This window comes from Nicotiana sylvestris, chromosome 2, assembly GCF_000393655.2.
Source record: "Nicotiana sylvestris chromosome 2, ASM39365v2, whole genome shotgun sequence".
Taxonomy (NCBI): Eukaryota; Viridiplantae; Streptophyta; class Magnoliopsida; order Solanales; family Solanaceae; genus Nicotiana; species Nicotiana sylvestris.
In genome coordinates, this window is record NC_091058.1 from 18,930,333 (window position 1) to 18,951,405 (window position 21,073).

A 21,073-nucleotide genomic window follows, 5' to 3' on the forward strand; every position below is an offset into this window, starting at 1 on the left:
AGTTATGGGTGAAACAGAAATCTATTCAGAATTCTACAAATATTACTATTTTATATTCGAAAATTCAATCATTTGCATTAGCAGAATATAGCTACATATCATCTGAATAAACTTTGTGAAAAAGAAGGATTGAGTTGTTTACTCAATTAAATAAATACTCCCTCCTGTTCATTTTAACTTTTTGGCCTTGTTTTTATGATCCATAATATTTAATTTTTTCAAATATCAAGAAGGAATTAACTTCTTTTTTTTTTCAAAATTGCCTTAGGAGTATTTATTATATTTCCAATGAAAAAATTAAGGTTAATATGATCAATTTTATTGTTAATTAAAGCTAAAAGGTAAAAAAATTATGTGTAAAAACAGCCAAAAATCAATTTAAATGGACCACATGGAGTAAGTATTACACAATAAAAATTATATTTCTTTAAATAAAGAATATATAAGGGAAGGCAAAGCACCTTCTTGTCGTCACGTGTGCTTGTTAGATTAAACATTTAGCTTGAAGGTGTTTCTATAATTTTATGCGGCTGAGTTTGGCATTTACTAAAAACAGTGCATATCAATGATACTAGATTGATAATTTGGATTATTACGATAATCGACGGTAAAACTATGTGGATTTCATTTAATTATAGGTGTACCCCTCGCTTATGAGGTTACTTTTTTAGCTGCTTTTCATCCTTGGTTTTTCAATTTATTAGTACGTCATTGGTTCTCATACAGTTTAGTAAATACATGCAAGTATGAGGACTTTAGTTGACTAGAAAGGTCATGCCCAACGACACGTGGAAGAAAATTACGTCAGCCAAATTGTTTGGATTTAACATGTGAAAGTTGAGGGATCACAATTTTATATCTACCAACTCCATTCTCTTTCTTATTTCCATCATTTTGTGTTTCACCAGCCCTTCTTCAAACATTTCAATTCAGAATGTATTTGCTTTATATTTTATATATACTTAGGGATTCCTTTAAGCCTGATTCTACTCTAATTCCTTCCACTCTTTTGTTCAAAGAAAATGCTCTTAAGTGGAATAAACATACCTTTGGAAATATTTTTCAAAAAAAAAAAAAAAAGTTGCTAGCAAGGATAGCAGGGATTCAAAAATCTCCTCTTTATCCCATTAGCACCTCACTACAAGTCCTTGAAAGCAACCTTATTGAGGAGCTTAGCTCTATCTTGAAGAATGAAGAGGACTTTTGAAAAATGAAGTCTAGAATATACTGGCTCTCAGATGGAGATGTCAACACAAAATTCTTCCACACCTCAACTCTAAATAGAAGAAGGAGGAACAAAATCCTTTCCCTCAAAGATGACTCGGGTCAGTCGATGTTTGAGCCTGGGGAAATCAAACAATCAATCTCAAAGTTCTTCCAAGAACTTTATACATTATCCCTCCCCCAGTCCCAAAATGGTCTGTCCTCCACTGAAATTCAGGGGCATTACCTCTCTTAGCTTCAACAAATAACAATTAGGATGGCTCTTAGGGATAGTGAAATCAAAAGTGTCATATTCTCCTTCAAGCCTTTCAAAGCTCCTGATCCTGATGGCCTTCATCCTTTCTTCTATTAAAAATACTGGAACATAGTGGGTAAGGAAATCATCTAATTCTGCAAAAACTGTTTCTACACATCAACTATGAACCCAATTATGAATGAAACCCTCTTGTGCCTCATTCCAAAATGCCCTCAAGCCTCAATGATAAAAAACTTCAGGCTCATAGGCTTATGTAATACTGTCTATATGACAGTAACAAAAATCATTGTTAACAGAATTAAGCCTTACCTCTCTCACATCATTGGACCTAGACAGACTAGCTTCCTCTCCAACAGGAAAGCTTCAGACAATGCCATTATAGTCCCAGAATACATCTCTCACTTTGGAAAAATGAGAGGCAAATCCTCTAACATGATTTTAAAGATTGATCTGGAGAAGACTTTTGATAGACTAGAGTAGTATTTGATTAAGCAAACCCTTCATGCTTTCAAATTCCCAAACACAATCACCGAGCTCATCATGCCATGTGTCAACTCCTCCACCGTCTCTGTAATTGTTAATGGAGAGCAAACAAATTTTTTCACACCTACTGTGGGCATCAGACAGGGTGATCCCCTATCTCCTTACCTATTTATCCTGTACATGGAAAGACTTTCCAGAGAAATTGACAATAATATCCTCCAGGGTAAGTGGCATCCCATCAGCATTAGCAAAAGTGGCCCTAAGATATCTCACATATTCTTTGCTAATGATCTAACTCTTTTTGCAACAGCTAACCAAGCCAGTTGCAACACAATCATGAATATTCTCAACTCTTTCAACTTGGCATCTGGGCAAAAGATCAATCTTACCAAGTCTAAAGTCTGTTTGAGTGCAAAGTGCCAACCTCACCAAATAGAACTCATCTCAAACACCCTCTCCATAAAAGCTTCAGCAAATTTTAAAAAATATCTGGGGTTCCCAATCTTCCACAAAAGACCCACTCATAGTGATTTTCAGTTCATCATTAACAATCTCCACTCTAAAATGGCTGGATGGAATACAAGCATGCTAAACATGACTGGGAAAACCACATTGGCAAAAGCATCTCTGAACTCAATCCTAAATAATGTAATGCAATACATCAAATTGCCAGCAAAAACTACCAAAGAAATTGATAAAGTTCAAGAAATTTCATCTGGGGCACTACTGCCACTAAAAGAAAGATGCATCTGGTCTCATGGGATACAGTCACTATGCCTAAGGATAAGGCGGGTGTTGATACTCAATTTTCCCTGTATATTTTTATATGCAAAATACTTTCAAAATAGCATGTCCAAATGTTTTAGTATTTTTTTTCCTAATTTTTAAAAGATTTTTAAATCAATTTATTGCCCTATTTTATCAGTAAAACCCCCCAATAATTATTCCCCAAATTATCATATTTGGTGATTCATTTATTGTGTTCTCATATTTATACCAAAATATAGCTAAGATAATTTTGCACATTTTTTTTACAAATTTATTTAGTATTTTAAAGCTAAATTGCATATAATTGCAATATTAGCCTATTTTAAGATTTAATTGCATTTATAATTACAAAATTGATTTCAGTATTTTTAATTTAATATTTATATATTATTAATTAATTTAGTACCTTTAATTTATTTTCAGAAATTATTTTACTATTTTTTATAAAAATAAATAAGGGAAAAGTGGCTATTTAAATACTAGCCCTACTTATTTCAATGTTAGCCTAAATTCTACCCCAATTAAACCCAATTGAACCCCAGCCCAATTCCTAAAATTACCCGCCCCTGACCCAATTAAATCCAACCCGCCCGGCTCCCCGTTTAATCCAGGTCGTTGATCAAAATGATCAATGGTCACATTCTCTCCTTTCTTTTTTTAATTCACCAACCCCATTAACCCTAAGTCATTTTCACCTACCTGCCGCCTCTGAAACCCTCCACTCTCTCAAACTCTCTCGAGTCTTCTCAGAACCCTAGTCGCCTCTTGCCTCTTTCACCCTGAAAGCCATCGGAAACCATGGATTCCAAGGCTATGGGAATCTTTTACCTACCTCTTATTGCTCTTACACACATGATCTATGAAGATTCAAGGCTTGACCTTGAAGGTTTGCACCCAGACCTCTGTCGATTCGAGGTTCCACGGCCATATCCTACCTTGCTCCGGCGTACCATGGTTGTTTGAGCCTGATCCTGACCTCTCCGACTCAGATCGGTGACTTTTCAAAGCGTTTCTCATTTCTAGGGTTCTTCTGAAACCCTAACTCTTCGAGGTTTTTCCGATTCTCTTAGATCTGTTCCATATCCATGCTTTCCTTAAGGTCTTAAACGTTTTCCTGACTTTTCTTTCAAAAAACTACTTTCAAAATCTTTATTTTCCGATCTAGGGTTTTCTGAAGTATTTAAGTATTTTCTAACTTTCTTTTTCCTTTTATGTGTATTTGCTTTTACTGGGTTCTTGTATTTTCTTCTACCATATTCTTACGTGTTTCTTCTGTTGTATTTTCCTATACTATGTTCTCGTATGCTTTTCTACTGTATGCTTTCTCTATTGTGTTCTGATATGTTTCTCCTACTATATTTTCTTACTAAGTTCTTAAGTTTCCTTATTAAGTTCCTTTTACTGAGCTTTGTTTAAAGTTTCTTCTAAAATTTCTTAGCATGTTTCTTCTATTGTTCTTATCAGTCTTCTCTATTATGTTTCGTATTAGCTTCGTCTACTCTATTTTTCTTTGAATTCTGATACTATGTGCTGCATGTTACTTGCTATCATTGTTTTCTCATGAGTTTCTGCTGCTGAAAGAAACATGCAAAAGGTTTCATAGAACTGAAACCTCTGAGCCTGTTTCGATTACTTGCCTTCTCATCTCTGTACTTGATTCAAGGTGGAAACCCTAGAATTCGGGGGTTCTGCCAAGTTTGATTATGTGATTTAATTGAACTAGGATTTTTATTTTAGAACCCCTAACTCTTTTAGACCAACTTCGAGTTTCTGAACTGAGTTTGGACATTCGTGTTTGCACATGATTTTGACCTTTGGCTAAACTCTTCTAAACCTCTTTCTTCACTGGATTTTTCTATTGATTTTTGTAATGGCACAATATTTTCTTTCAACTCAATGTGTTTGTGTGCTCTTTATATGTGATGAATCTTTCTCTAAAAAGGCTTACAACTCGTGATTGATTCAAATTCGTTCTAAATAGGTCAGATTGATTCCCTTTCCATTGTTTGCTGATTTCCCTTAAGTTAAAAAACCTTTCCCAACTTTTTGACTCGGTTCATTCATACAAGACCCCTAACTTTTGATTTACTGGTTGTTAATTTATTTTCTTGCCTTGTTTGTGCAACCGCGTATTTCAGAAATTCTGTCCTTCAATAACCTTTATGTATTTACCCTTAATTGCATGTTGTGCACAAAGTGCTTATTTATTTTTCTTTCCTTAAATTGTTTTTACCCGTTTGAATCTGAATCCCTTAATTAAGGGAAGTCATGTGTAATTGATTGACAATCAGTTCCTTGACTATTTTCTTACCTTATTTCTTCATGATTTTCACACTATAAAAGGCACGACCCTTTTTCACAAAGAGGACACATCAGAATCCTTTTGAACTCATACTCTCTCACAATAACTTTCTCTTCTTGTCTGCATTGTGGCTTGTTTATAAGACCTACTACTTTTCTTTGTTTGTTTCCTTTGAAACTGGTATGTCTTGATTTAAGCTTCAGCACCACAACAATGTATTTATTTACAGTCTTTGTATCCATGTCTACTTTACTGCTTTCTATAGAGTTCAACATTTAAATTAGTATGCTTATGTCCTACTGCCTGTTTCTGCTATGAATCATCGCTCCTTATTTCCCTTTATGTACTTTGAGTTACAGTTTAAAATATGGCAATATGTAAGTTATTGTCTATGGATTGAACTTGATCCTTTAGAGGAACCTAACCTCTAAACAATGTGTTCTAATAGGCTTATGGGTGTTCCAGGATTTCCCATTGCTGGGTATACCCACTAGCCTGTCCTTGCCTCCTTACCACCTCCCCATTCCCTATACCCTTATGTGTATTAATGTAAACTGTTTCCCTTCCCCTTTCGCCTTTTCAGAATTCTGCACTTGCACCCTCTCTTAGTCTCTAAGTTCTGCCCCCCTCTTGTGAGCCTTGCCTTGTGACCTTGAGTTCCTTCTGAACTTGGACACTTGAGGGTTGGCCCTTCCACACTGCACTATGTCTTCATCTATAATGCATTTGGGGTATGAGCACTGCCCGGAGTCCATATGAGGCTCTTAGGGAACTCTGACACATCCAAATGGGATAAAAGCTTTTAAATAAGATCTCTTGGAGTTGGTTTACTTTATACTTCAGACAGGAAGTCTGAATCAGGCTCTCCCTGGTTTTACTTTTTCTGATTGTATTTTTTTCTTTACTTTACTCTTTCTGGGCTGTAATAACTTTGTAACAAAACTCTCGGGGATGGCTAGTGAAAAGGGAGGGGTAACTATGTATGCAAAAAGGGGTAGATAACCTGCCTATAGGAGTTTATGAATTCTTGCATTCTCATATAAACACCATATCTATAGGAATCTTGCATTCTCATATAGATACCATGTCTCTAAAAATTTTTGCATTCTCATGTATAAATACCATGTCTATAGGAATCTTGCATTCCCATATAGATACCATGCCTATAGGTTATTTCTGAATTTCTACATATCATATAGATATCCTGCCTATAGGAATTTCTGAATTTCTGCATATCATATAGATATCTTGCCTATAGGAGTTTCTAAATTTCTGCATGTCATATAGATATCCTGCCTATAGGTTCTTTCTGAATCTTGCATATGCATTCCTCATTAGGCAAACATGTTTATATGTCTTAAATAATCAACCACAATTAGATATCATGTTCATAGGCTTTAAACGAAATTCAGCATCTAGATGCCATGCCTATAGGATTTCTGCATTTTTACTATGTTTATAAAAGTGTCCAAAATCGACAACACATAGAAAACATGCCTATAGGAGCTTTAATCGAATCTGAGCCGCTTCACTCACTTATAAGTCTAAAACCAGTAACAATGACGCATGTTCTTTTGCTAAAACTCGCCTTTCTTTAATAACAGACGATTTTTCTTAAATCAATATGTATTCATGTTTACTTCATTGTTTCTAGAATCAGTAGATATCATGCTTATAGGGTCTTCGTCTAACACTTAGGCAAGCCATAGGGTGAAAGTTTATAAACTGAATCAGATTTTATATGCTACAACTAACAGGCAGGCCTGATTCGGGCTTCTTATCTGAACTATGTAATAAATCAGTCTATCTCGATCCTTTAAGTTTAATCAGACCCTAAACAGTATGTGCAAGTCATGCTAACTACTTGCTTTTCTCTGCTTAAAGGAGGTCTGGTTAAGTCTTTTTATTTGTTTATATGCTTCCCCATACTTGCCATATATGTTTTGTTTGTTGCCTTAATATTTTTACCTTTTGAAACCACAGTAAGCCCAATATCCCTCCCCTTTAGGATTAGTAGTCCCAAATGCCTCCGGGACTGATAGGATTGGGGTGGGTAATAGCATGCAATAAGTAAACGAGACCATTCCGCGCTTTAATACCTCAATGGTATGAGAAAGGGTAGATAAGGATATGATGACCACGTAATAACATCTCGTGTAGCCCCTCAGTGAGGAGTGATTACCGGATGTTGTGTGGGGTGATCCATATTATTTACAAACCTAAGACCTCTTTTCCTTTATTTATTTGTTTCGTTGTTTATTCTCAAATTTCAAACTATTTTCTTAAAAAAAATCAGCTTTTCTTTTAGTTCTTTTAACTTCACCTATTTTGTAACCATTACATGAAAATCCACTATTGTTTCAGGTTCTTATTTGCCTACGTGTTATTTGTACCTAAAGTCACAACAATGGTTTGACCGGGAACCACACTAGTGGATCTTGAGGGGTGCCTAATACCTTCCCTTGGGATAATTTCAAGCCCTTACCCAATCTCTGGTTGTTCAAATCAAACTTTCTTAGTGTCTTAAAACACTTAAATCATTAGGTGGCGACTCTTCAATTCAAACCTAATTCCCGAAAGGGAATGAGTTGTCCTTCCAAATGTCATAAACCCGATTTCGCGAGAAAAAAAGGGGGCACGATAGGGGGCTGGGGATTCAAAAAGCTGAATTAAAAAACAAAGCCCTTCACTCAGGTCTTGCTTGGAGGCTATACCAAAATCCCTCAGCCCTCTGGACAAAAACTCTAATTGCACCCAAAAAAGCCAAGTCTCACACATGGCAATGCATCATAAAATGGTGAAAAACATGCATGAAAGCAAAAAATGGGTAGTGCATTCAGGAAACAGAGTTAGTTTTTTCAATGATCTTTGGATAAACAACCTCCCAGCTATAAGATCCCTCATAGAAGATCCCCTGACAAGAGAAGACATGATCTAAACTATTGCCTCTGCTCATCATAATGGAACTTGAGATCTCTCTACACTCTCTCTCACCATCCCCCAAAATATTCAAAATTCCATCTATAACACCTTCATCCCATCCAACCCAATTAAGGAAGATAAAATGATCTGGGGAGCCACCTCAAATGGAATCTATTCCACAAAATCTACCTACTCAATACTGGACTCTTGTCAACACCAAAGACAGGAAACCATGACCCACAACTTTTCGTGGATCTGGAAGCTAAATGTTCCCAAAAAGATCCAATCCTTCTTCTGGCTACTATTCCATGATAGGCTCCCAACTGGAGCTTCTCTCCACCATGTTGGGATACAAACACACCCGATGTGCAACCTGTGCAATCTGGAAAATGAGACATCAGCACACATTTTTTCCGAATGCACTAACTCCAACCTCTTCTGGCAAGAAATTATCGCACAAAGCACAAAATACAATAATGCTCCTATATCATCCTTCACTACTAGGGATTGGCCAATCACATGGGCATCCTTAAAGAAAGAGCATTATAACGGCATCATTACTTGGGAAGAGCTTCTCCCTTTCTGCTTCTCACAAATATGGCTCACAAGGAACAATAATCTTTTCAATAACAAAAAAGAAAGGGCAAACTCAAAAAGTGTCATAGCTAAGGCTACTGGATATGTTACAATCATGTTGAATAAAGAACCAAAAACCAAAAAAAATATATGGGTAAAATGGGAGCTACCAAAAAACAACAACTACAAGCTCAATACTAATGGAACTGCTGCAGGAAATCTTGGAAGGGGAAGACTGGGAGGAGTCTTCAGAAATGCAAGTGAAAATTGGGTACTCGGCTACATGGGTTCCATCCAATACACCACTAACACTCAGGCAGAATTGCTAGCCATTCTGAAAGGGCTGCAAATTGCAGAAGAAAGACAGTTAACACCTTTGAAAATAAACACGGACTCAATAGAGGTAATTCGAATGCTAATCAATGGAAACCTCCTTTTGGACTCACTTATTCATGAATGCAGGTCAATCGTCCAAAGACTAGGCACCGTGGTGGTGAGGCACTGCTACAGGGAAACCAACAAAGTTGTTGATATGCTGGCAAAGGACGGCACTAACAGGAATTTTTTTGAAGATATTTTTGTAACAACAGTTCCTCTGGTGTTTGTCAAGCATGTATTTTGGCCAGACATTGCAGGAACTGTGTTTGAAAGACAAATTATGAATTGTAATATTATTAACAATAGCCTGGTAGCAGGGGATTTGATATATCCACCCACAAACATTACATATGTAATCCCTAACGGTAGTTTTTGATAAATTATATTATGCATCCAGTTTTAACCAAAAAAAAAAGTATGCTTGCAACTTGGCGTTCACATTCACATTAGTAGACAATATCTAATATTTCAAACACTTAAGAGTGTATTTAGAGCTAGCTTAACCTAACATAAGTTTAGGTGAAAATTTAACATCTCACGAGTAAAAAAAAAAAAGAATACATTTTATATTAATTAACTGTAAATTGAGCATTAACTTATAGTCAATGATCAATTCATATATAAATTAGATTCTACAAAAGCATCTTATGGTAAGCAAACGGATTTTGAATTCTAATATAAAAAATTTATAATATAATTTATTGTTTAAATATAAGTTATGTGTCCCACTTGAAATTGCTTATTTGATTAAATCAATACTAGATTTTAGGTTATTTGCGCTTTCGTTGTTTTTTTGAAACAGAACAAGTCAGCAAATATAGCACTTAACTAAAAATAAATTTTGAGTAACCAAAAAATATTCCGGCAGAAAAAATAATTAAACCAAGATATCCATTTAGACACAAATTACTCACATATTCATTAGGCTTATTAGGCCCGGGCTAACCTCGCTAGTCTTATAAGAAAAGATTCCACAACGAGCACACGTGAACAACGAGTGACACAATGAAACACGTGGTTTCAAAGTTGAGGCTGTGCTTGTGGGTCCCACTATGACAGTTTGGCGATAAATATTCGGGAATTAGAGGATAAGGTTTAATAAAGCTGACGCGGTTGGATTCCAACCTTTTGAGTCTAAGCTAAGTATTACTCCCAACTTCTCATCCGTTACGTACATTAAGAAAATAATAAATTTTATATAAAAATATCTAGTATAATTAAATTATTCTTAATTAAATATTTAATATGAGAAATAAGAAATTTTTTTTAGGAATATATACATAAAGATAATTTTGTAAAAATAAATTGATATTTTTTTTATTACATAAATGGATATTTATTTTGAACCAAAAAAAAATAAAATCAATCACTTATTATAGACCGGAGAAAATAACTTCTTTTTTATAATACTTCATTTTACCCTTAGTTACGTGAATTCAAATTACTAGTAAGTTGATTTTCAATATCTAATGCCTAATGAGCTTTGTTCACGATTTCAAATTAGTTAGATAAATAAATACTGAATATAAGATACGTACGTTAAAATAACAACAAAAATATACTTAATAAAGTGTGATAAGAGCGCGTGGGCGCCGGTGTATCAATTGCTTGAATACCAAGCACAGCATGAAAGAGATTTAACTCCTTAACTCTGATGTCATAATTACAGCATATACTTCCCATAATTATCCAGCTAAATATTTTATTTTTTCCACTGCATAATTAGTAGGATTTTGATTTAGAGTCCTAGAAAATCACCTTCCTTTGAGAGCACGAAAGGAAAAATCTACTATATTAATCAAAATAAAATCCATTTCAGATCGATCTCCATAAATAGATCTACTAAAACAGAAGAATCATTTGCGAATCTCCCCAAGTAAATAATGAAAATTCATATTGTATAACTAATGATGCCTTGTTTTCTTCTAATCATGATTTTAAATGACATCCCATTTTTCGTAATGCACCGTACGTGTTAACGTATGCCTTTTTTTTTTAATACAAATTTTACTTATTTAAAAATCCAATTCATTCATATCTATCAATCTCTAAGGTATGTAAACTAGTTCACAACCATAGAAGAAGTCATCATAAATGAAGTTAAAAAATAAGAGCACAACAATCCAATGTTACAATTCAAACTCGTGTATTGAATTGGCGGAGGAATGATGAAATCTTCTATCTTGAAGCCTCTAATGCTCTCTCAATTCTTTGTAGGTCAAAAGTTCTCTGAAAATCGTATTTTTATGTATTTACACCATGTAGGATCAGATCCACACAAAACTATCCTTTTGAAGCCGAAAGGGGAATGTGGGTAGCAAAACTACACAGGCGCGCCGCGCCGCGTCAGTGGAACTTTTCAGAGGGTCGGATTTTGTCAAGCTTGCCCGTTTGTGTAGTCGCGTTGTGCCGTGAGGTTCCCCACACAACGCACCCATATAAACTTCTTCGCTTCAGATTTTTCTTTACTTTTTAACATCCATACCAATGTTTTAAAAGGTGAGGGCGTGAGGCGAGACATTTTACCTCTGATGAGGCGAGGCGTAAGCCTTGAGACATGAGACGTAAGTCCCAGGATCTTTAAATTTTACTAATTTAAAAAATTTTAAGATAGTATAAAATTAAAAAAAAATTATAAAAATTATATTAAAATCACAAAATTATAACAAATAATCTATTTAAAATATTTATAAATTATAATTCAACTATGAATAATACGAAAAGGATGACATATATCATAATATGCAAATTAGATGCAACGTCGATACAATTCAAACATCAAAAGTAATGTATTCGATACTAAATCTGATATGTATCTCAAGGAGTAAAGAGTCTTAAAATAATTTTGGTATTATAATTTGATATTTTTAAATACTCCTTTTATTAATATACTTTCTATTTGAAAGAGAATTTATATAAAAATATAATCCACAATTTAAATATAATTCTCTAGCATCATTTATTTTTAAGTTTCAACAAGTTAATAAAGGGACACATAATTCACCATACTATATCATGATAACTAATTATTTGTAAATAGTTATTAGATAATATTGAGTTATTAAATTAATAAGTATTGTATCTCGTAAACGTAAAAAAAAATATTTAGGAAAAAAATTATAAAAAAAATTATGGATTATTATATATTAAAGACATAACAAAAGTTAATAAACAAATGCTTTTTAAATAAAAGATTTATTTAAAATTTACTATCATAGCAGTCTTAGTGGATAACGTGAAATACTTTTTCTTTTAATTATGATATAAAGTACTCTCAACTTAATGATTTAAGATTAAGAAAAAAGTAATTTTGAATAGTCAATGACTTATTAAGAAAATTTGAGGATTTACAAGGTTAGTTACACGCAGTTGCATAAAGTTTTATTAGGCGAGCCCAGTACGCTGGGTGTTGGGCGTGTCCGGGGCGTAACCCTCGACGGCTGAAGCATAAGTCTCATGGAACTAAGCCCCAAACATAAGCCCAAGGGCGTTTTACAAGTGCTCCGCCCCAGGGGAGTTCCAATTATGCCTTTTAAAATAGAGATCCATACTTGGCCCTTGAACCTCGAATGTTATCGATCTTTACTCTATGTCCTATCATTCCTTGCGGATTCCTGGTTTCTTAAGGAGTAGCGGCCCCTCTTGACCGTTACATAGTTCTTCTACTCTAATCTCCGAGGTCGAAGGTCAGCTGATTGAGAAGTGAGTATTGATTCATGCAAAAATGCTCCTTTGAAGCTGGAGTAAGGAATTGTCCACCTCATCACCCCTAATTTAATTCCTTGAGCTTCTACTCAGACTTCAAAACTCCAAACTATTCATTTTAGCTTCAAACTTGCTTTCTATTACGGAATCACATCTTACAAGGCATAATACGCGTAATAAGTATAAATCATTGTCCATTCATTTCAAACATAAATAAAATACAGTAACTAGAGTGCAAAATGTAGCTAAAAACTAGTCTTTCTACTCTACCAACAAAATTCAAAATACAAACGACACATAATGAAAAGCATGAAATATCTTTTAATAAACTATTGCTATTACAATACAAAATCAAATTAGAATCTCAAATTTATACATATAAATGGTGTCACATTAATTGGTGGTAGGGGTGTACATAAGTCGGGTTGGTTCGAATTTTACAATTACCAAACCAAACCAATTGTATCGGGTTATTAAATCTAAAGACCAAACCAAATCAATAAAACTCGAGTTTTTCACTCTCGGGTTTTCGGGTTATTCGGATTTTTTCGGATTTTTTTTCCGGTAAAATCTTTGTAGAACAAACATATAAATTATGCTCAAAATATTTCTTTAATCCTAGTAAGATACAACTATATAAAGTATTTTTCAAGAAAATAATACGAAATATGAGAAGTATCATGACATTATCCTAAAATATTCTACAATAAAGACAATAAAATTATGCAATATGAATATTGCTAATTAAAAAGCCATAATAAAAATAAGCATAATCTAAAAGTACTAAGTCATGCTAAAATAAGTAGACTAATAAGAGAGTATTAATTACATGACTAACCGCTAAAAAAAAATAGGTTATGCATTTTTATCTAAATTATTGCAAAACAAAAAATAGATATTCAATACATTCCATGAATTGAATGTCTTTTGTTAGCATTAGTATTGATTTGATTTTGGTTTGGCCTTTTGTTAGCATTATTTAATTTACGTAAAAATTGTACGAGGCGCCCTATTTGGTCTCCCCCATTTAACTTATACCAATTTTTTAAAAAAGTTTTAACATGTACCCAGTTTTTAAACAATTTCAGCCCCTTTCTCCTCCTCTTCTCCTCCTTCGTTTTTTCTTCTTCTTTTATTAACAACTGAAAGACAATATGATTAATTCTCTAATACTACCATCATTCCATATGTTTGACCAATTAGGCTCAAACTTCCCAGCCTTACTTTCGAACCCAGCACTTCATTAGCTAATCGGGCAGCACTTTATAAAGGCAATTTGATGACCGGAAACCACCTCTCCCACCATTCTTTTGAGTCTATTGCTAGTAATTTTGCTGCAATTCTAATATCGCTTTACCTTCAATGATTTCACTGTCAATTTCATAGTCAATCAATACAGTTGATCCTTTTGTATGAACCGGCAATCTTCTGAAAGTATTTAGTGTTTCACCCTCTTTGAGTCATAGACACCTAAATTTTTGCCTTCATAACACTTCTTCTGCCTTTGCTAGTTGCTGATTTCTGCAAGTTTAGTGATCTGGGTTTTTGCTCTTATGATTGAGGCTTCCCCTTTTATGTTTGTTGTGCTGGGTGTAAATAGGCTAAAATTTTCGCCAGTTACAAACAAAAATTTCGTCAGTTACAAAACAAAAACTTCAGCTCTAGAAATGAAGTTAGACAGTTACAAAACAAAAACCTTCTCCAGTTACAAAAACAAAAACTTCAGTCCCGTCTACTAGAATGCCGAAGTTTTACGTGATTGTCTTTGCTACTTCAACCCCGTATATTAAATTTACGCGAAAAAGTGGGTACGCTTGCAATTTTTTTTGCAAAGCGGGCACAAGTTAAAACGTGACCCAAAAAGCGGGTATAGATGCAAATGCCCCTTAATTTACTAATATTAATGACTATAAAACTTATTGGAACATTCAAAAGTTCTAAGTCCAACCTTGAAATAATACCTTAAAAGATAAAATTATGAAAAAATTTAAGAAATATTTATAAATTACATCACAATAGGTATATTTATATATTAAATATATCTAAAATTTCTGTACATGTAATGTCGGGTTGGTTTGGTTTCAGTTTGACTTTCTTTAGTTAAAACCAAACCAAACCAATTATGGTCGGTTTTTTTTCCAACACCAAACCAAATCAAACCAAACCATAGTCGGGTTATTTTCCGGTTTGACTTGGATTATCGGATTGGTGCGGTTTGTCGGTTTCCTTTGTACACCTGGTGGTATCGCCTGAAATCTAAACCATTGATTTACTACATTGATGGTACTCACCCTAAAAATGTGCTATACAGTTGATGAGGTCTCATTATTAATTTTCTTTTAAGAAAAAGATCAATCTAATTTTCCGCACATCTCAGGAGATAACTTAGAGATAGAACACCCTTCGTTTTATTTTACAGAGTATACAAATTAATTCACGCTCTACTTTTTTAAAATTAAATATATCACCCACTAAATCATTACTAAAATTGATGGAGGAAAATTTCTTCTTTATATTAGATCTTTTCGAAAATAAAATTCGAGTTATTTGTGGAATGCAACTTCATCTAAAGTTATTATATAGATTCTTATAATTTAAATGAGATTACTATAATAATGAATTCCGTTAGCATGGCAGTATCAATTCTTCTTTATTAAAAAGTCATGACAATATTTATGCTAAAAGGACTAGGAGATGCTATTTTGCAATATTTAGCACACTGAAGTTGGCACAGTGGTTTCTAGTCCTAGATGATAAAGAAAAGGGAAGTGTTATATTTTCAGGATTGAGATTCGTAAAATATGTCACTAGTAGATTGTTCATAATAATTTTACTAATTTGCCTATAAATTTCATTTCTAAAAGGTCTAATATGTAAGTCTTATAATTTAAATGAACTACTTCGATAATGAACTCCGTTAATATCGAAATACTAACTTTTTGTTGTAAAAATCCCAAAAATAAGGACACCGAACAATTCTTATGATTAAAACTTATTTATACACAATATAAGTATTATTTTCCATATATACAACTTATCATTTAATCAGGATTAAGTTAGAACACCTAATGGGAGCAAGTATTACATATATTATCTCGCTAAAGTTGGCACTTTTTCTAATCATATACATAATTATACATATATAATGCATAAATTATTCATATATTATACTTCAACTGGTTATTTTTAGTTTAAGTAATTGGATGAACGGTTATTTGGGTTAATTCTTCTTTTATGAATCTGCCTATCAGCCTACGGATTTAATTCCTAAATATCCGAATATTGTAAAACAAATAGTATTGACCAAAATTTTAGTGCATTTTTCTTTTCTTCTTTTGAAAAGCTAAAAATGGCATATCCATGAAATTTAATGTAAAATCAGGTTAAATTCTTGGAGTCACACAATTCTCCAAAAATCCCATATAGTGACCTCACCAAAATATTTACATTTACAGCTCCCAAAATCCAACTCCTAATAGGAAAAAAGGTGCGACAGTCACCCACTGTTTTGTTCTCTTTGGTTTTCCCTCTTTAAACTTGTTTTGTTGGGTAGAGTATTTTTCTTGTTATTCAATACCTACCAGCCGGCTTCTTAATTCCTATTTTTTCTTTAATCGAATATCGAATTTCATAATTTCTATTTCTTTGTTGAACCCATTAGCATGCCGAATCAGAATTGTCGCAAATTCGATGAAAAGCTGTTTCAACTGATCCATTGATCAGGTGAGTTGAATTTTCCATTGTCTTTATATATGTGTGATCATGGGTTCAATTCAGATTCTCGTTTTTTCTTCTTTTAAATATTATAAATATGGGTATTCGGAATTTTAGTGAATTCTGGATTAGATTTTAAGGATTGATTAATTGGGTTCTGTTTTTGGATTGAAATGCCAACAAATTGATGTATTGAGAATTGGTATGTAAATGGGGATTGATTCAGATTTTCATCTGTTGGTTTTATTTTTTAGTTATTTGTTTTAATGGTGAATTGGTTGAGGTGATGACTGTTGACCCAGTTATGTTGACTTTGGGTCACCCGTGGAAATTCTTTTTATTAATCTGGTTTTGTCTGTAGCTTTTACATTAGTACAAAAAGTAGATTTTCATTAAGATTTTAATCCGCTTGCTGATGTTGGGTTAATTTAATTCCATTTTAACATCTAAGGTTCATTCTGTGGATTCAATATTTGTTTATAACATTCTTGCACTGCCATTTATCCTGAAGATTCAGATTGTAGAAGATGGCGACGTTAATTGCGAAACAACGACCATTGAGCAGTCAGAACGCCCCAAGAATGAGAAATCCGTCTAAGGTTTTTAGGAAGAGAAATTTTATCCTAAATAATGATGAAGAAAAACATGGAAAGGACAATGCAGCATCACTGCTCAACGTTACAGAGTTCCCTAATAAGAAACCAAAGCTTTGTTCTGATACTGTCGTCCCCCGTGGCAGAAGAACTATGGCAGAGCAAGTTGGTGTTGTAATCAGGAAAGGGGTACCGGAGGATGCACGTTTATCGGGTGGATTGGGAGAGAGAATAAAAACAGCGCAAAAGCCAAAGAAGAACATGATCACATCGCATCAGAGGACCAAGACAATAGCTACTGGAAAGGAATCTGATGACTCGCGTAGTAGGATGCATCATCGTTCAGCAAAAAAGAAGGAACCAAGTTTTATAAGTTGGGATGACTTCATCAGTGATGACGAAGAAGAGGAGGAGTGCAAAGAGGAAGAAGATGAAGAGCGTTGTTCAGGACCCTTAACGAAATCTCAGATGCCACTTGATGAAGAGTATTGTCCAGGACCCTTAACGAGATCTCAGATGCCACTTGATGAAGCTTTGAATAGTTTAAGAAACTCAGAAAAGTTTTGGAGAACTTCCAAGCAGGAAAAAGTTCTTAAAAATGGACCTATGAGAAATAAAAGGAATGATAAAGTGAAAGATGAGCCTCTCGAATGCAGGGACAGACTTAAACTTTCTACCTCCACAAAAAGCATTCTTCTAAGTGGAAATCCGCAGAGGAAAGGGATGCCTGATAAAGTAAATCTAGAACAATCTCTAGGAACTTCAAGCAAGAAGATGGCTCAAAAAGGAGATAATACAATGAACAAGGTGGAATGTGGAACTGAAGAAAAATGGGGCGCGTGCAAGAAAAAACCAAGTTTGTCCAAGGTTGGAAAAAAAATGCCGGGGACTCAAGAAATTGAAGGCTCAAGGAATAAAAGGGTGCCTGCTAAATTGAATGGAGAAAAATGTCTAGGAACGTCAAGCAAGAAGAAGATTCCTAAAACGATGGACAAGGTGGATGAAAGTGAAGACAAGTGGGATGTGTGCAAGGAAAAGCCAAGTCTGTCCAAGGATGGAAAAAAGACGCTGGAAAATCATGAAAAAGATGCAGAGAATAAAAGGATATCAGTAAGACGTGTTGCTGCCTCATTCAAGAGATACGGTCATGATTATTATGTCGGTGAGTGGGAAGATGATACTGAGGGGTATGAGGTTTTGCCAATAAGCAATGGACATCATATACCAAGTAACACAAGAAGCCAGAGAATTGATGTTTCACATGATCTGAAACCAAATAATAGTCCAAAAGATATAATAAAAAATTCAGAAAAGTTGTCTGCTTGCAGTTCATCACCTTCCTCCTCGTCGTCCTCTGGTTCAACAATTTCAAGAAGTGGAATAGATAGATCTACAAACATGAAGGTCAAGCTCTTTTTATTCATTAATCTTGTAGATTAAATGGAATTTCTTCTCCTTTTCTTTTGAACTCTTTCAGATGATGACACTTTTTTGTTTAATCATATGCAGGTAAATTTTCAGCCTCCAAAGTGTCATCAATGCAGAAGAAGTGATAGAAGAACTGTTGTTCCTTGTATGAAGTGTAAGGAGAAATTATACTGTATCCAGTGCATCAGGGAATGGTAAATGTCCAATGTGTATCTCTTATCTTGGTGATTGTTCAAATGCTAAAAGATTTCCTTTTAGTATTTCATGAAATTTTAACATCACTTTAAGCTTCCTGCTAATTATTTTTGATGAACAGGTATCCTGAATTGGAAGAAGAGGAAGTTTCAGAGGTTTGTCCATATTGTCGTGGAAAATGTAATTGCAACCTGTGCTTACACTCAAGCGGCACACTTAAGGTTTGTCTTTTCCTTAAATCAACTAAAATGAGCTTGTCGCTTTATCTTCTAATTACGGCTGAATATTTCTTTCCTTGAAGACATCAAGAAGGGATCTCACTGATCGTGAAAAGATTGAGCATTTGCACTATTTGATTATCGAACTCCTCCCCTTTCTGAAAGAAATTCATCAGGAACAAATCCAGGAAATAGAGATGGAGTCTTCTATTCGTGGTATGTCTCTTAGTTTAAAAAAACAAAACATTTGAGTCGGACGAATTGTACATTGATACAGTTTTTATCACAGGGGTATCTTCATCTTCAGTTGAAATTAAACAGTCACTTTATCAAAATGATGAGCGAGTTTACTGGTAATATACTTTTTTCTTGCTATTATGAAATGTTATGTTTGCAGTCCTTATTTTTGGAGGTTTTATACTTAATGATTTTATTGACCTTGGAGCAGCAACAACTGTTCAACTTCAATAATCGATCTTCATCGAAGCTGCCCAAATTGCTCGTATGAGCTCTGTCTAAGTTGCTGCCAAGAGCTGCGGGAAGGCAGATTTCCGGGAAATAGTGATGAAGCAGTTTTCCAGTATTTAGACAGAGGCTATGATTACATGCACGGTGGAGATCTACTGCATGAAAATTTCCATAATATGAAAATTTCACAGGACCAGAAAAAACCAATTACTTGGATTGCTAATTATGATGGTAATATCATGTGTGCTCCTGTAGAAATGGGTGGATGTGGAAATTGTATTTTAGATCTGAAGCATCTGTTGCCGAAAAACTGGATCTCAACTTTGCAAGCAAAAGCGGAAAGAATTCTGATCCAATGCAATTTTGCCCAGATAATTTCTCAGCCAATTTGCACAACTGATGACCCTGAACTGTTACACAAAGCGGCTTCTAGGGTTGGTTCAGATGATAACTGCTTGTATTCCCCTACTGCAAAGGACACTATGAAGGATGACGCACTTTTACACTTTCGCAGACACTGGGCCAAGGGTGAACCGGTGATAGTACGAGATGTTCTTGAGCACACAAGCGGTTTAAGCTGGGAACCAATGGTTATGTGGCGTGCATTATGTGAGAGCACTGATTCAAAGATCCTTACAAGTATGTCAGAAGTAAAGGCTATCGACTGCCTGGCTGGTTGTCAGGTTCTTTCTCATATCTTCTGCATTTTCTACCTCGTGCACAACATTAGTACTTACCATATTCCGCTTAATCCTTTCCTTTCCTTTTAGTAATAAGTATTTTTTCTTCATATTAAAATAGTTGCTTCTTGAATAGCCTCAACTTGTTATTAGAATATAACTATCTGCCATTGTGCTAATGATTAAATTATGTAAAACTTTTGCAGGTTGAAATCAATACTCGAAAGTTTTTTAAAGGCTATACAGAGGGCAGAACGTACAAAAATCTCTGGCCTGAAATGCTCAAACTTAAAGACTGGCCACCATCTGACAAGTTTGAGGATCTCTTGCCTCGCCACTGTGATGAGTTTATCAGTGCTTTGCCATTCCAGGAGTACACAGATCCAAGGATAGGTATTCTGAATCTTGCCGTTAAATTACCAACAGGTGTCTTAAAACCTGACTTGGGTCCAAAGACATACATTGCGTATGGTATGACGAAAGAACTTGGAAGAGGGGATTCGGTGACAAAGCTTCACTGCGATATGTCAGATGCGGTATGGTTTCAACAGGACGTTTAGTTCCTTCATGTGTCTTTTTCACTTTATTTTCATATCATTACCACCCCTTTGATTTATGTATTCTCTAGATCTAGTTATCACGCGGTCTGTCCGTGCTGGCTTGTGGAATAGCACTGCTTAATACTTCAAAATCACAATTTGGAGGATATTCCTTCAGATTACTTCCAAAATCTGGAACCTCGTTGACAAGGACCTTGGCAAGGTGTCTGAAAAGTATTAAGTAGCTGTTTAAAAATGGGAACGCAAACTGACATTTAATCCAAAATATAGCAACTTATTCAGCCAATCTTCTGCCTTATGTTGTCTAGTGAGACTCATTAACCTCATGGCTACTCTATAATAAGTTTGATATGAGAATGACCTACAGTACATGCTGATCCATATCCTACAATCCAGTTTTATGTTTAATCTCACATTATTAGGAGCCTTCTCACTTCTCCCAGTTCTGGATTGTGTTAATGCATTACCTGCTATTAATTCCCTTTGTAACTTTTTCCATGCTTATTTTATGACAAGCTGATGTTTTTGAAATTCGAATCGCCCAGATAAATATTTTGACACACACAGCAGAGATGGCTGTAAGTGATGAGCAGCAGTCTGCAA

At 34.6% G+C, this 21,073-nt stretch overlaps 1 protein-coding gene across 2 annotated transcripts in view; it reads left to right on the top strand.

Annotated features, from left to right (window-relative positions):
* The first annotated feature begins 16,043 nt into the window (after positions 1 to 16,043).
* LOC104247108 (lysine-specific demethylase JMJ26-like) overlaps positions 16,044 to 21,073 on the top strand; it is a 6,198-nt gene continuing 1,168 nt past the window's right edge. Inside the window, exons 1-9 of one of the 2 annotated variants that reach the window (XM_009803058.2) lie at positions 16,044 to 16,337; positions 16,840 to 18,325; positions 18,431 to 18,543; positions 18,666 to 18,765; positions 18,846 to 18,978; positions 19,052 to 19,115; positions 19,211 to 19,913; positions 20,117 to 20,446; positions 21,016 to 21,073. The exon at positions 21,016 to 21,073 is cut by the window's right edge and continues 309 nt beyond it. In XM_009803058.2, coding sequence (XP_009801360.1) covers positions 16,856 to 18,325; positions 18,431 to 18,543; positions 18,666 to 18,765; positions 18,846 to 18,978; positions 19,052 to 19,115; positions 19,211 to 19,913; positions 20,117 to 20,446; positions 21,016 to 21,073 — 2,971 coding nt within the window. In that variant the 5' untranslated portion in view covers positions 16,044 to 16,337; positions 16,840 to 16,855. The remainder of the gene's footprint in view (positions 16,338 to 16,839; positions 18,326 to 18,430; positions 18,544 to 18,665; positions 18,766 to 18,845; positions 18,979 to 19,051; positions 19,116 to 19,210; positions 19,914 to 20,116; positions 20,447 to 21,015) is intronic. The other variant, XM_009803059.2, reaches the window with a different exon arrangement.